The sequence below is a fragment of the Neopsephotus bourkii genome, unplaced genomic scaffold, assembly GCF_033783945.1.
Source record: "Neopsephotus bourkii isolate Nb327-2 ecotype Australia unplaced genomic scaffold, CSIRO-AGI_Nbou_v1 NB_989, whole genome shotgun sequence".
Taxonomy (NCBI): domain Eukaryota; kingdom Metazoa; phylum Chordata; class Aves; order Psittaciformes; family Psittacidae; genus Neopsephotus; species Neopsephotus bourkii.
In genome coordinates this window covers 685,097-700,742 of record NW_026901481.1, presented here as the reverse complement: position 1 = coordinate 700,742, position 15,646 = coordinate 685,097, and the positions used below count along the sequence as shown (strand labels likewise).

At 60.5% G+C, this 15,646-nt stretch overlaps 2 protein-coding genes and 1 long non-coding RNA gene across 3 annotated transcripts; all 3 read left to right on the top strand.

Moving 5' to 3' along the window:
- Window positions 1-1,944: 1,944 nt before the first annotated feature.
- On the top strand, window positions 1,945-5,265 carry LOC133215511 (signaling lymphocytic activation molecule-like; the record flags this gene model as incomplete). The annotated part of the gene is made up of 4 exons (XM_061359579.1): window positions 1,945-1,957; window positions 2,840-3,166; window positions 3,700-3,984; window positions 5,228-5,265. Coding segments are annotated over exons 1-4 (663 nt in total), but the record flags the coding sequence as incomplete, so codon positions are not given.
- A 2-nt stretch (window positions 5,266-5,267) lies between these two features.
- On the top strand, window positions 5,268-6,418 carry LOC133215583 (uncharacterized). Its single transcript, XR_009726412.1, has 3 exons — window positions 5,268-5,320; window positions 5,830-5,903; window positions 6,333-6,418. It is a non-coding gene; the product is annotated as an uncharacterized LOC133215583 (long non-coding RNA).
- Window positions 6,419-6,993: 575 nt separating this feature from the next.
- Window positions 6,994-15,414, top strand: LOC133215510 (uncharacterized). The gene is made up of 8 exons (XM_061359578.1): window positions 6,994-7,026; window positions 11,743-12,067; window positions 12,147-12,407; window positions 13,043-13,171; window positions 13,312-13,500; window positions 13,580-13,624; window positions 14,617-14,669; window positions 15,307-15,414. The coding sequence occupies exons 1-8, from the start codon at window positions 6,994-6,996 to the stop codon at window positions 15,412-15,414; spliced, it is 1,143 nt and encodes a 380-aa protein (XP_061215562.1).
- Window positions 15,415-15,646: the final 232 nt, after the last annotated feature.

Genomic DNA, 15,646 nt, shown 5'->3' with positions numbered 1-15,646 from the left:
TGATGATGTCCTAGGGATGATGGTGTCCTAGGGATGATGGTGCCCTAGGGATGATGATGTCCTAGGGATGATGATGTCCTAGGATGATGATGTCCTAGGGATGATGATGTCCTAGGGATGATGGTGCCCTAGGGATGATGGCGTCCTAGGGATGATGGTGTCCTAGGGATGATGGTGCCCTAGGGATGATGGTGTCCTAGGGATGATGATGTCCTAGGATGATGATGTCCTAGGGATGATGGTGCCCTAGGGATGATGGTGTCCTAGGGATGATGGTTCCCTAGGGATGATGGTGTCCTAGGGATGATGGTGCCCTAGGGATGATGGTGTCCTAGGGATGATGATGCCCTAGGGATGATGGTGTCCTAGGGATGATGGTGCCCTAGGGATGATGATGCCCTAGGGATGATGGTGTCCTAGGGATGATGATGTCCTAGGGATGATGATGCCCTAGGGATGATGGTGTCCTAGGGATGATGGTGTCCTAGGGATGATGATGCCCTAGGGATGATGGTGTCCTAGGGATGATGGTGTCCTAGGGATGATGATGCCCTAGGGATGATGGTGTCCTAGGGATGATGGTGTCCTAGGGATGATGATGCCCTAGGGATGATGGTGTCCTAGGGATGATGGTGTCCTAGGGATGATGATGTCCTAGGGATGATGGTGTCCTAGGGATGATGGTGCCCTAGGGATGATGATGCCCTAGGGATGATGATGTCCTAGGATGATGATGTCCTAGGGATGATGGTGCCCTAGGGATGATGGTGCCCTAGGGATGATGGTGCCCTAGGGATGATGATGTCCTAGGGATGATGGTGCCCTAGGGATGATGGCGTCCTAGGGATGATGGTGTCCTAGGGATGATGGTGCCCTAGGGATGATGATGTCCTAGGGATGATGGTGCCCTAGGGATGATGATGCCCTAGGGATGATGGTGTCCTAGGGATGATGGTGTCCTAGGGATGATGGTGTCCTAGGGATGATGGTGCCCTAGGGATGATGGTGCCCTAGGGATGATGGTGCCCTAGGGATGATGGTGATCTAGGGATGATGGTGCCCTAGGGATGATGGCATCCTAGGGATGATGGTGCCCTAGGGATGATGGTGCCCTAGGGATGATGGCGTCCTAGGAATGATGGTGTCCTAGGGATGATGATGCCCTAGGGATGATGGCGTCCTAGGGGTGATGATGTCCTAGGAATGATGGTGTCCTAGGGATGATGATGCCCTAGGGATGATGGTGTCCTAGGGATGATGATGCCCTAGGGATGATGGTGCCCTAGGGATGATGGTTTCCTAGGGATGATGATGTCCTAGGGATGATGATGCCCTAGGGATGATGGTGCCCTAGGGATGATGGCGTTCTAGGGATGATGGCGTCCTAGGGATGATGGTGTCCTAGGGTGATGGCATCCTGGGGATTATGGAGGCCTGGGGATGATGGAGGCTTGGGGTTGATGGAGGCCTGGGGTTGATGGTTCCCTAGGGATGATGGTGTCCTGGGGATGGCGGTGTCCTGGATGAATGGGACCATCTGGACCAGGGGCACTGTGTCCCCCCAGCCCCACGACAGGAGCTGATCTCTTGTGTGAGCCATCCCTGCCGTGGCCCCATGATCTTGAGCTCCTTCCCATCCCAGCCCATTCCAGGGTTCCCTGAGCCCTCTGCCCCTGCTGCTGTGTGATCCCTGCCTGCACAACAAGGGCTTTGTCCAGGACAGAGCCGGGTTTTCCCCTCCGCTGGCTCACGGGTACCGGGGTCCCTGCCTTGGGTAACCCCGGGGGGTTTCATCCTCCCCAGCCCAGCAAGAGCCCCATGAGCCCAGTCCCGCTGTGGGAGCTGCTCTGCACCAAGCGCCTCCATCCCCTGTCTATGGGCATGGCTGGGTCCATCCCTCTTCACACCCCTCCTCCAACCCCATGGGGAGGGCTCTGTGGGGCCATGGCTGAGCCTGGTGCGGAGATGGAGCCGCAGGGACAGCCCAAGCCCCGTGTTCTGTGCCATAGGAGGGGATCCCACTTGCTTGAGGGGGGTCCCTGGGGTAATTCCTCTCTTTTCCACTCTGGACACAGCCTCACCCCAATGGAAGGATGTGGTGGGGGGTACGGGGGTGACGCTGCTGAGCTGGTGCTCCCCCACGCTCTTTCCTCCCCACACAAACCAGTTTGTGCAGGAGGGGGGGAATGGGAATCCCTGCGGGCCGGGAACAGCGGCTCTGCATGGGATGCAGCGGGTTGGGATGGGAGGCGCCTGCACCCCTCTCCTGCAGAGCGCGTTTCCATGGCAACCAAGAGATGCTCCTGGGAGCACCTCAAGCAGGAGAGAGGAGGAGGAGCAGAGGAAGGCAGCGCGGCCCCTCTGAGCCCTGGACCTGCACTGCTGAGGGCTGAGGGACCTGGGGGGTTCAGGTCAAGGCCAGGTTGGACAGAGCCTTGGGTGCCCTGGTTTAGTGGAGGTGTCCGTGCCCATGGCAGGGGTTGGAACTGGATGATCTCGAGGTCCTTTCCACCCCAACCCATTCCATGGTTCTATGGGAAGGCTCAGGGGGGACCTGATGGCTCCTGCCAGGAGGATGGAGCCAGGAGGGGCTGGGCTCTGCTCCCAAGGAACCAGGGATGGGACAAGAGGAACTGGCCTCAAGCTGCACCAGGGCAGGGTTGGATGGAGCTGAGGACCAATTCCTGCCCCAAAGGATGCTCAGCATTGGAACAGGGCAGGGGCCATGGGGCAGTGATGCAATGGTTGGACCGGATGAGCTCTGAGCTCCTTCCCCCCCTGATACCCCTGCCCCTGATCCCCCTGCCCGCCCCATCCCTTCTCTCCCCTCTGCCCCCAGGCAGGGTCCATGGGGTGGTGGAAACGGTGCTGGGCACGGTGGGGACGGCGACGAGGCTGCGGGTGCCCGCGGAGCTGCGGGCCCTCACCCTGCTCTTCGGGGCGGCCGTGTGGAAGCGGGACACCGAGGACCCGCAGCGGAAGCTGGTGCTGCTCCAGTACAGGGATGGGAACTACACCAACTACGTGCGGGAGCGGGCCCGGTTCCATGCCCTGGACTTCTCGCTGGAGATCCTCAACACGAGCCGGCAGGACGGGCAGCTCTACGAGTACACAGTGAGCAAGGGGCCCGAGGAGGAGGTCTGGCGCATTCAGCTGGAGGTCTATGGTGAGCACAGGGGCTCTGGTGGTGATGGGAGAGGGGGCGAGGCGGGGGGAGATGCTCACCCTGATGGGGGCTCTTCATTAGGGACTGTAGTGACAGGACAAGGGGTAATGGGGTAAAACTGGAACAGGGGAAGTTTAGATTGGATCTAAGGAGGGAGTTCTTCACTGTGAGGGTGCTGAGGCACTGGAATGGGTGCCCAGGGAGGTTGTGAATGCTCCATCCCTGGCAGTGCTCAAGGCCAGGTTGGATGAGGCCTTGGGTAATATGGTTTAGAGCGAGGTGTCCCTGCCCATGGCAGGGGGTTGGAACTCGATGATGTTAAGGTCCTTTCCAACCCACACTATTCTATGATTCTATGATGCTGAGGTGCTGCAGTGAGCACAGGACCCTCTCTGCATCCTGCCAGGAGCATCCGGGTCCATGCCGAGCATCTCCCTCTGTGATGCTCTTCGCAGCTTGGACCGGACCCGATGGAATTAGATCCATTTGGGTCTCCCAGGCACAGCAACCGCCTCTTCCCTCCCTCTCTCCAGAGCCTGTGTCTGCCCCCAGCATCCAGATCCTCAGCTGGGTGCTGGCCAATGGCACCTGCAGCATCACCCTCAACTGCACCGCAGAGCGAGGGGACAGCATCTCCTACAGCTGGGGCAGTGCGGGCACCGGCGGCACCTCGGGGCCCTGCTCCCGCAACGGCAGCCTCCTGCCCCTCGCCTTCCCCCTGCACAGCTCCAGCATCTCCTGCTCCTGCACCGCCAGCAACCCCGTCAGCACCCACAGCCGCACCTTCAGCTCCTCCCAGTGCAGCCGGGAGCAAGCGGGTGAGTCCCTGGCCCAGCTCCCTCCTGCTCCTGCTCCTGACCCTGCTCTGTTGGAACAAGTCCAGAGGAGGCCACGAGGATGCTCAGGGGCTGGAGCAGCTCCTGTATGGAGCCAGGCTGAGAAAGTTGGGGCTGTTCAGCCTGGAGAAGAGAAGCTGCGTGGAGACCTCAGAGCAGCTTCCAGGGTCTGAAGGGGGCCTATAGGGATGCTGGGGAGGGACTCTTCATTAGGGACTGCAGTGACAGGACAAGGGGTAATGGGGTAAAACTGAAACAGGAGAAGTTTAGATTGGATATAAGGAGGGAGGTCATTACTGTGAGGGTGCTGAGGCACTGGAATGGGTGCCCAGGGAGGCTGTGAATGCTCCATCCCTGGCAGTGCTCAAGGCCAGGTTGGATGAGGCCTTGGGTAGCACACTTCAGTGCGAGGTGTCCCTGCCCATTGGAACTGGATGCTCTCCGGGTCCTTTCCACCCCACCCCAGTCCATGCCTCTCTCAAGCTGCCTCAGGCAGCCCCAAAGGAGCCTTTGCGAGCCAGGGGCTCTTCAGAAGAGGCCGGAGGGGGAGGTCCCCAGCACCGGTGCTCAGGGCCGGAGGCTGCGGGGCCCTGGGGTTAGGGTTGGGGTTAGGGTTAGGGCAGGTTCCCCCTGTGGGGCTCTGGGGGCTGAGTCCCGCTGCCTCCCATGGGGGTTTCCTTGCGATGGAGGGGACTCCCCAGGCCCGGGCTGTGCTCTGGGTGCCCCTTCCCTGGGGACCCGAAGGGGCCCTCCTGTCACAGCCCCATGGGAAAAGCGCTTCCAAGGGGGAGATGCTGACGCGAGGCGTTCCCGGGGCACCTGGGGCTCGATCCTCAGCCCTCTGTGCCCCAAAGCCCCCCGCACCCCTGTGGGATGTGACCATCGGTGGCCCAAGAGCAAGGCTGGGGCTGCAGAGCTCTGCCCCACGGCCTTTACACCCCGCAGAGCCAAGGGGCTGCCTCCCCACAGGCATTGGGAGCATCCTGAGGGCTTTATCTGGCCCCGGTGGCACCTGCAGCAGGCTCTTTGCTGCTCGGTGCAGTCTGGAGGTGATAAAGGATGCTCTGCCCCAGAGAAGCATTTCCTGCCCCTTGTTTCCTGTTCTACCAAATTAAACCGTCCAAAACGAGGTGAAAAACGGGCTTTTAGCAGCATATCCTGCTTGGCCCTGGGTGACCGTGGGGCCGGGGCTGATCCCATCCCCTCTCTCCCCACTCCATTCCAGGCAGTGCCGGGCTGGGGCTCCTGGTGCTGGTGCCCGTGGGTGCAGTGATGCTCATCGGGGTCCTGGTGGGTGCCTGTGTGGCCAAGCCCGGTGGTGAGTGCTGTGATGGAGGTGCTGGGGGTGGCTGAGGGTCCATGGTTGGGATGAGCAGGATCAGCCCCCAGAAGAGCACACCAAGGAGTGGATCCCTGTGGATCTGCGGTGTCCGGGGTTAGTGCGGGACTTGGGAAGGGGTGGACTCGATCCTAAACATCTTTTCCAGCCTGGTTGGTTCTGTGATTCTGAGGGCATCCTGGTCCTTGGGGAGGAGCACAGTGAAGGGTCCTTAAGGGCGTCACTGCCCACAGCAGGGGTTGGAACTGGATGATCTTAAGGTGCTTCCCACCCCAACCCATTCCATGGTTCTGTGGTTCTAGGGGGAGCAGCTCCAGTGCCTGGAGGGGCTGCAGGAGAGGGGCCGGGCACGGGGAATGGCTTGAACCTGCCCTGCGGATGGGATCTGAGGCTGGATCCCTTCCCGAAGGGCTCTTGGGGCGCAGGAGCAGGGCTGTGACCCCAGGGCCCCCCTGAACCCTGCTCAGTGACCCCCTCATCCCCTGCAGGCGGGCGGGAGGGCTCAGCCCTGCCCGAGGACAGCGCCGTGCACACCATCTACTCCCAGGTGCAGCGGAGGCAGGTGAGCCACGGCCACTGCTCCTTGGGGTGGGATCCGGTGCTGCAGCCTATGGAGGGCACGGGCATCACCCTGATGGGGCTCCTTGTGTGGGGAGCAGCACCCAAAGCCCCCAGCTCACTTTGTTGGGCTGCAGCACCCTATGGGTGGTGCTAACGCAGCCCTGCAACGGGGCAAGGAGAGGATGGGGGAGGCTTCTGCCATCCCAGGAGTCAGCCTGGGCCCCGTTAATCCAGGAACTGCTGGGAATGAGGTTGGGTGCTGCAGCCCCAGGGTGGCTTTGGGGGCCAGACCATGGGGTTGGACCCACTGCTCCCCAAGTGCTACCCAGCACAGAGTGGGGAGGAGGCTGTGGGTGCATGGAGGGGAGAGGGAGGGAAGGGTCCCCATGGTGAGCTCTGTGCTGCTGCTCACCCTTTGCTCTCTGTGCAGAGGCAGAAAGGAGCCTCCATCACCGAGCACCCCTCCTGCATCACCGACTACCCCGCAGGCACCAGCCAGCCCTTGGACACGGCCCCTTGTGCCCCACGGGCCCCCCCGGCACAGCCCCACACCCTGCAGGGCCGCCTCGTACAGGTAAGGGTGGTTCTTCCCCATGGGGTCACCCACATCTCCCCCCAGCTCAGGCCCCTCTTTTGCTTCCCTGCTTCTGGCTGCAGAGCCCCAGCAAGGAGCCCACCACGGTTTATGCCTGCGTGATGATGCCCACGGCCTGAGCCTCGGCCCCTCGGACACCGACCTCGCATCCCTGGCTTGGTGCAACCCTGCTCACCCCTGGGGACCGGGGCAAAGCCCCCTGCATGGAGCCGAGCGGGGGCTGCCCTGTGGAGGGGAGGGGTGGCAGAGAGAGAGCAGGGCTGAGTGAAGCGAGGCAGCGAATCCCCTTGGGTTATGGCTAAGGGAGGGCACCGAAGCGCTGGGAGAGGGTGGAAGGGCTCCGGATGCAGCCATCGGGACCGAGCCCCGCAGCTCCGCGCAGCCCCCCCGGGAAGCGGAGCGGGTTTGGATCCCAGCCTCATCCCTCTGCCCATGGGCTTCCCCTCGGCCTGCGGGCGGCTTCACTAGAGGGAGCCCCAGGCCCGTGGTACCGGTGATGGGCGCTCGGCAGCAGCGGGCGGTGACCCCGGTGAGTTTGCGACAACCCCGGTGAGTTTGCTGCGATCAAAAATTATTTTCCAATGATCAGAAGTGATTTTTCTATGAGAAGAAGTGATTTTTGTATGACCAGAAATGAATTTTCTATGACAAGAAATGTTTTTTCTATGACCAGAAATGTTTTTTCTATGACCAAAGTGATTTTTCCATAACCATAAATGTTTTTCCTATGACCAGAAGTGTTTTTTGTATGATCAGAAATGATTTTTCTATGACTAGAAATGATTTTTCTATGACAAGAAATGATTTTCCTATGACCAGAAATGGTTTTCCTATGACCAGAAGTGAATTTTCTATGACCAGAAGTGATTTTTGTATGATCAGAAATGATCTTTCTATGACCAGAAATGATTTTTCTATGATCAGAAATGATTTTCCTATGACCAGAAGTGATTTTTCTATGAGAAGAAGTGATTTTTGTATGATCAGAAATGATTTTCCCGTGACCAGAAGTGATTTTCCTGTTACCAGAAGTGATTTCTTGCTCAACTCCTGTCCCAGAAGCAGTTCTGAAACCACCAGGTCCCTGCTGCAGGAGGTTTTGCAATGCCCTGGAGCCTGAGCTCACCCTGACGCCCGCCCTGGGTGCACTCGTGTCCTGCTTGGGCAATGCCTCTCCCCACCGCTCCATCCCCATCCTTTCCCACTGCTGCCTCAGGGACAGGCAGGGTTTGCCATGGACCATTGAAAGCTGCACTCGAAGCAGCCCCTGCCCATGGCATTGGCCCACAGCAGAGCCCACATTCCCTGCACAAATCCCCCGGGGATGCTGGAGGGGGCCTGGATGAAGGACAGCGGCTGTCAGACCGTTCCTAATCCGATTTTATAACCCCAAATCATCCAATGTTATAACCCGAAATCATCCGATGTTATAACCCCAAATCGTCTGATTTTATAACCCCAAATCGTCTGATTTTATAACCCCAAATCATCTGATTTTATAACCCCAAATCATCTAATTTTATAACCCCAAATCGTCTGATTTTATAACCCCAAATCATCTGATTTTATAACCCCAAATCATCTGATTTTATAACCCCAAATCGTCTGATTTTATAACCCCAAATCATCTGATTTTATAACCCCAAATTGTCCAATTTTATAACCCCAAATTGTCCGATGTTATAACCCCAAATCCTCCGATGTTATAACCCCGAATCGTTCCAAGTCCGAGCTATTCGACAACCCCCAGGGAACGCGGCTCTCCCAGCGGGGCTGACCAAGGGAAAGGGGAATAAAGGCATGGCCAAGGCTTCGGAAAGGGTTGCTGGGCGAGTGTGTCACTGCTGCAGCACATCAGCTGAGCTGCTCCCAGGGAAAAGGCCCCAAAGCAGCAGCAGCTTCAGGAGGATCACGGGGAGGAGCTCAGAGGGACACGGGTTTGTGCCTCCTGTATGGAGCCAGGCTGAGAACACTGGGGCTGTTCAGCCTGGAGGAGAGAAGCTGCGTGGAGACCTCAGAGCAGCTTCCAGTGTCTGAAGGGGGCCTATAGGGATGCTGGGGATGGACTCTTCATTAGGGACTGTAGTGACAGGACAAGGGGTAATGGGTTCAAACTGAAACAGGGGAAGTTTAGATTGGATCTAAGGAGGGAGTTCTTCACTGTGAGGGTGCTGAGGCACTGGAATGGGTGCCCAGGGAGGTTGTGAATGCTCCATCCCTGGCAGTGTTCAAGGCCAGGTTGGACAGAGCCTTGGGTGCCCTGGTTCAGTGGGAGGTGTCGCTGCCCATGGCAGGGGGTTGGAACTGGATGATCTTCAGGTCCTTTCCACCCCAACCCATTCCCTGATTCTATGACTCTAAAAGGGGGTAAAGGCCTCATTCTGTGCCTGGTGCCTGGTGCTTGGTGCAGGATTTAGCCTGGTGCTGCTCCTTGCAGGGCTATGGAGCACCCTGTGATGGAGCATCCAAACGTGGCTTCATGCAGACATCGGATGCTCGGGGTGGGGAAGGGCTCCAGCAACAATGCTGATGGTGCCAATGGGTGGCATTGAGCCACGGTGCCACAGAGATGCTGGCTCCCAGGGGATGGGTGGAGGAGACAAAGGGGGTTCCAGGGTGGCCCATGCCCTGGGTGTCTCTTTGTGCCTTGGCCCACAAGAGGAGCCCATCCGCAGTGTCACAGCATCCCTCATGGAGCATGCCCTGGTGACACTGGTCCATGGCACCGGCATCTTGTGGGTGCTGGGTTCCATGCTGCACCTCTCCAAGCTGGTTCCTTAGGGAAGCTGGGCTGTTTGTCACACAGAGCCATGGTGCTGCTCTTTGTTCCAGATGCCACACTCCTCTTTGCTTGGAAATGGAGCTTTTCGGATGAAGTTTTCATTGGGATTCCTTCCAGTGCCAAAAGGGGCCACAAGAAACCTGGAGAGGGGCTTTGGACAAAGGATGGAGGGACAGGACAGGGGGAATGGCTTGAACCTGCCAGAGGGGAGATGGAGATGAGCTCTTAGGCAGAAGCTCTTCCCTGTGAGGGTGATGGGACACTGGGATGGGTTGAAGGGAGATGCCGTGGTTGCAGTGCTCAAGGCGTTTGGACACAGGGGCTTGGAGCACCCTGCTCCAGTGGAAGGGGTCTGGATGAGCCTTCCGACCCAAACCACTCTGGGTTCTCTGTTTATGCCCTCTCTACTCTATGTTCATCCCCATTGGCCCCAGTCTCCATCTGACGGCACTGGTGGTCCCAGCCATTGGGTGAAGCAGTTATCTCCACCCATCCAGCTGTGGAAGGGAGCCCGTGCGCACACAGAGGCTCACATCTCCCTCTCGCTGCCGTACACGCTGGGTGCAGAGCGCTCCCCTCCATGCGCCCTGCATTGATGGATGGGTTTTGGTGCCTGACGCTTGCCTTCATCCTTCAGCAAGCAGGTAAGAGCCAGATGCCCCTTCTCCCTCAGCAATGGGGGGCCCATGGGGAGGTTTAGGCTGGTTTTAAGGACTGGGAGAGCAGGGAGGGCTGGGACCAGCGGTGCAGGGTCCATGCAGGGATGCCCTGAGGGTGTTGGGCAAACCAGGGTGACCGATGCCCAGCGCTGGCCCCTCGCTCTCCTGTGCAAGGGGGTGGCTGCGTCAGGCCTCGCTCCGGTCCATCCCCATCCCCATCCCCATCCCCATCCCCATCCCCATCCAGCTGCTGCCAGGTGTGCACCGGGTGCTGGGGCTGCCGCGCTCCACTCAGGGGCTGTTCCCTTCGCGGGTTCCTGGGGGGGATTCGGGGCTGTTTGGAAGAGGGACGCGCTCCGGCTCCTGTCAGGCGATGGGGAACGGGCACGGACGTTGGCCTGGGGAGGGTTTAGCCCTGCGCTGTCCTTATCTGCTGCTCAGCAGCGCTTCCTTCGGCTCTATCGGCCTGAACAGCCTTCCCTTCCCCGGGTCAGATGCAGAACCCGGGGCTGAGGTGGGAGCGCTGGGCTCCGGCTGCCTGCGCCAGGACCAGTTCCCTTCCCAAGCACTGGGAGCGCAGCCTCCGTCCCATCCCACACTGGGGAGCACTGGCTTTAAACTGGGGATGGAAACTCTTCTTCCTGCTTGGAGAAGAGGGAACCAGCTCCACGTTTGGTGGAGAAGCTTCCTGCCTGCTTGGAGCTCAACCCGGCCCTTGCAGGCTGGTGCTGAGGAACCTTCCTGAGCTGCTGCAAGCTTCCCCTTGCACTTTCATTTTGCACCTCAGGGCTCAGCCCCTCAACCCCTCTGTACAAGGGAAGCTGCTTCACGAGCACTTTGGGGGATGTGAAAGCGCAAGTCCCGGTGTGGGACCACAGAGTCAATGGATCCTTTATAATACAAAGCATTCCCCTAATCCCTGCCATCACCCCGGTTCCTCGGTGCTCCGGGATCAGTGATGCAGCGTGCGCCCTCATCCCAAGGGATGCTCCAGAGACCACAGGGTCAAATGGATCCTTTATAATACAAAGCATTCCCCTAATCCCTGCCATCACCCCAGTGCTCCGGGATCAGTGATGCAGCGTGCGCCCTTATCCCAAGGGATGCTCCAGAGGCTTCGTGTGTTTGCAGCCTGGAAAACCTCTCATTTGCTGGGCTGCATGAGGAGGGGTCATGGGGGGGGGGGGGGATCCTGCCCCTCTGCTGCGCTCTGTGAGACCCCCACCTGCATCCTGCATCCAGCGCTGGGGCAGCAGCACCAGAGGGACGTGGAGATGCTGCGAGGGCTGGAGCAGCTCCCATAGGAGCCAGGCTGAGAGAGCTGGGCTGGGGCAGCCTGGAGAAGAGAAGGCTCCTGAAGGGGAGAACTGAGAGCAGCTCCAGTGCCTAAAGGGGCTGCAGGAAACCTGGAGAGGGGCTTGGGACAAGGGATGCAGGGACAGGGCAAGGGGAATGGCTTGAACCTGCCCGAGGGGAGACTGAGCTGAGCTCTTAGGCAGAAGCTCTTCCCTGTGAGGGTGCTGAGGCGCTGGCACAGGGTGCCCAGAGAAGCTGTGGCTGCCCCATCCCTGGCAGTGCTCAAGGCCAGGTGGGAGCATCCTGCTCCGGTGGAAGTGGTCCCTGTCCATGGGGCTGGATGAGCCTTAAGCACCCTTCAACCCCAACCAGTGTGACCCTGGACGTTACCGCAGTGGAACAGAGGTGCTGTGCGCTGTGGCCCTGGGGCTCAGCGGGTCCATGGTGTCAGAGCGGGTGATGAGGTGCGCTCTCCACCCGAGCCCCCTTCCCCACATCCTGTCCCCAGCTCAGCGCTCAGCCCCGCCTCTCCCCCCCAGCGCTCAGCACCAGCGGCTCGGAGATGGTCGGCGCCGTGGGCAGCTCCATCACCTTCCAGCTGCAGAGCCCGCGGGGCAGCGCGGCCGCCTGGAGCTTCCACAACGACGTGGTTGTGACCGTGCGCTTCGGGGACCCTCCCGAGGCCACCTTCTTCGAGGACAGCTTCAAGCCCCGCTTGTCCTTCCCGGGGAACGGCAGCGCGCTCAGCATCTCCCCGCTGCGGCTGGAGGATGCGGGCACCTACACGGCCAAGAGCGCAGGGGTGAAATCCACCTTCACCTTGCGTGTGTACGGTAGGGACCTCCCGCTGCCGGCCCCTCGCTGCGTGCCCTGCGCCCTGCGGGGGCTCTGACATCTCCCTGCGGCCCCCAGGGGAGCTGGAGGCGCCCTCGGTCACCTGCACCGGGCAGAACTGCTCCGCCGGGCCCTGCCGCTTCACCCTGCGCTGCGCCGCGGCCGGAGCCGGCGCCGGAGACGTCTCCTACGCCTGGAGCGTGGGGAGCGGGCGCAGCCCCGGGGCCACGGTGACGGTGGAGGAGCCCCCCCCGGGGGAGCCGCTGCTCGCGTGCACGGCGCAGAACCCCGTCAGCAGCCGCAACGTCACCGTGAGCTCGGCCGCTGCCCTCTGCGCAGGTAACGAGCACCAGGACCATGGCCCCTGGCTCCTGCTCCCCCCCGGGCTGCGCTGCGCGGTCAGAGAGAGGGGCAGGGGGGCACTGAGCTCCCCCGTGCTCTCTCCCCTCCCCGCGCGGCAGAAGGCAGAGCCCAGCCTCCCACCGAGGGTGAGATCCCAATTGCCCGTGTCCAGCCTCGCTCCTCCGTGTCCCGGTGTGCCCGAGCCTCTCCTTGTCAACGGGGGGGAGTGGGTGACCCCCAAAACCCACTGCTGCTTTGGGTGACCCCACAAAACCCCTGCTTTGGGTGACCCCACAAAACCCCTGCTTTGGGTGACCCCTCAAAACCCACTGCTGCTTTGGGTGACCCCTCAAAACCCACTGCTGCTTTGGGTGACCCCCCAAAACCCACTGCTGCTTTGGGTGACCCCCCAAGACCCACTGCTGCTTTGGGTGACCCCCAAAAACCCCTGCTTTGGGTGACCCCCCAAAACCCACTGCTGCTTTGGGTGACCCCCAAAACCCACTGATGCTTTCGGTGACCCCCCAAAACCCCTGCTTTGGGATGGCAGCAGCAAAGCAGCAGAGCCCAGGATGGGCTGCAGAGGGGAGCCTGGCTCCCAGTGGGGTTTTCCCCACCCATGGGGACCCCAGGAGGCAAAGGGACATCAGTGGGGAAAGCCGTGGCCATGGAGGGGCTGGGGATGGAGTCTCCCTGCCACTGCTCCGTCCGCAGCATCACCCATCCTCATGCAGTGCATCGCTGCTCTTCCACGTTGGACCGTGGAGCAAGGGTCCCTGTGATGCATGAAGGGCTCAGCAAGGTGTTGGAGCAGGGCCGTGCCCGTTTCCCCCCCCCTCTGATGCTGGGAAGAGGCAGATCCACCCTGGGATGCTGCTACCGGACCCTGTTCTCTCTGCAGGCACCCCCTCCAGCGGGCAGGCTGTGATTGCGGCCACAGTGGTAGCCGGATCCGCAGTGCTTTTAGCATCGCTTCTCCTCGTGGTCTGCTGCAAACCCAAAGGTGAGCGGAGCCTGCGGGAGCCTGCGGGCCTGAGGGTCCCGTCCATGGGGTCCATCACGGCCCCGACACCGGGGGGGGGGGATGCAGGTGCCGGAGCTGAGGATGCTCCGTGGGGTTTGCTCTTGTGGCCGCTGCTGATGGGAGCCCCTGCGTTGCTCTCCCCCAGGCTGGAGGCTCTTCCACCTGCGTGCAGATGAGGCCGTGAGCACAGGTAGGGCACCGGGGCTGCCCCAGGCGCTCCCCTCCCTCCATCCATCCCCCTTTTTCCTGTTGGGAACACCCCGGTTGCACTGGAAATCGGGGGGGGAAGCATCCACTGCTGGGGCTTGGTACCAGAGGGACCCCAGCCCCTCCCCGCACCCTCACCCTGCATGCATGGAAGGGGGCTCCACGAGGTGACCCCGATGATGCTCCTGAGCCTGAAGCTCTGCTCTTCCCCAGTTTCCTGCTGGAAAACGGGGTGCCAGCCCCACCACGAAGCAGCTGGGGCACAGCCATGGGATCACCAAAGGATCAGGATGCTCAGGGCTGTTTTGGGGCGCAGGCTCATGCCCGTTGCTGCTACAACGGGGCCGGTGCCCAGCACAGATCCCACTGACCCTTCCTTCCATCCATGGGAAACGTTGTTGTTCCCATCAGCTCACACCAATGGGGAAATTCCTGCCTTGTCTTTGCCTGTGCCTGGATGTTGGGGTGCACTCAGCACCAGGACCATGGGCTCCTCCCACCCAACCCTTGAGATCCAGCTTTCCATTGTGAACATTGGGCCAAGCATCTCCCTGCAGCAATCCCTGCCCTGCCTGAAGCCTGCATCGCTGTTCCTCCAGTGCTGCAATGAGGGATACTGGAATTCTGACCCCCAAATGGGATTATGAAGGATTTTAACCCTCTCCCCTCCTCTGATGGGCCAAAGAAGGAGCTGAGGCTGCCATGGTGCCAGTGTCTGAAGGAGACAAATGCACCTCACCCTTTGAGAGCAGCTGGGGATCTTGGATTGGAATGGGAAGAGCTGGTTTGTGCTGGTGCACCTTCCACTGCCATCCTTTGCCTCCAGTGGGGCAGGCAGTGGGATGCAAAGCGATGCTCCACCTCCACCCAGACCCACATCAAAGCCCCCCAGCACCTCTCATCCTGCTTTAAGCCAGGATTCCCCCCCACCCCAGCCTGTTCCCTCGCTGACCTTCCCCTCTTCTCTCCCCGCAGAGCCCAGAGCAGAGTACACCACGGTGTATGCCCAGGTTGGCCCCTTCCAGCAGGTGAGTTCCTGCAGGCTCATCCCCATCCTCCGGGTACCTGCCTGGACCAGGATGCAGATGCGGGGGGTCCCTGCATGCAGGGGGGATGAGCTGGGGCCAGGATGGGGTGGGAGGAAGGACAACCTCAGCCTATGGGTTCCTCATGGGAACCTGAATGGGGACCTGGTGCTGGGGCAGCCCCAGGAGCAGCCGCGTGGGCACAGCCGCCTGCGCTTCCCAGTGCATGCCCAGGGTCTCTGTCCCCAGCCCCACTGACCCCGGTTCCTTTGGCTCCCTTGGGATGCTTTATTCCTTCTAAAGCCTTTCCCCCAGGGCTGCCTGCAGGAGGGCTCCACGACACCGACCCCTAGGGCCGAGACCTCCAAACCCGCCCGTTCCACGGCACCAGGTACAGCCCAGGTGAGCCGTGGCTCGTGGCCACCTCCCCTAAAGGGGCTCCAGCACCAAGCAAGGAGATGGCCAAGACCCCAGGGGGAGAGATGCAACCCCTGGGCCCACAGGCAGGAGCAGATGGGACCTCACTGGGCTTCCTGGGCTCCAGAGCATCAACCCAAGCCCATGGGTCCCCTCTCTCTTGCCAATGGAAGGATTGGGTTCCGCGAGCCCGAGCAAAGCTTTTGTCCCTTTGTGATTGCAGACGGATGATGAGAAGATGGGTAAGGGGCTGCCAGGCTGCGGGGAGCAGGAGGAGAAAACCCTCTACTCCTTGGTCAACCTGCGGGAGCAATACTCCAGCTTGCTCTGAGTGCGGTGCTCCTGCCATTGCTGCCCGCTCTGGAGGGGAGAAGGGCCATGGAGTCATGGAATCATCATGGAATCATCATGGAATCATGGAAGCAGCTGGGTTGGAAAAGACCTTTAAGATCATTAAACCAAACCATTCCCAGCACTGCCCCGTGCCTTCAGCCCTGCCCTGGGCAGCCTGTTCCAGTGCCCGAGCATCCTCTGGGGCAGGGATTGTTCCTCAGCTCCATCTA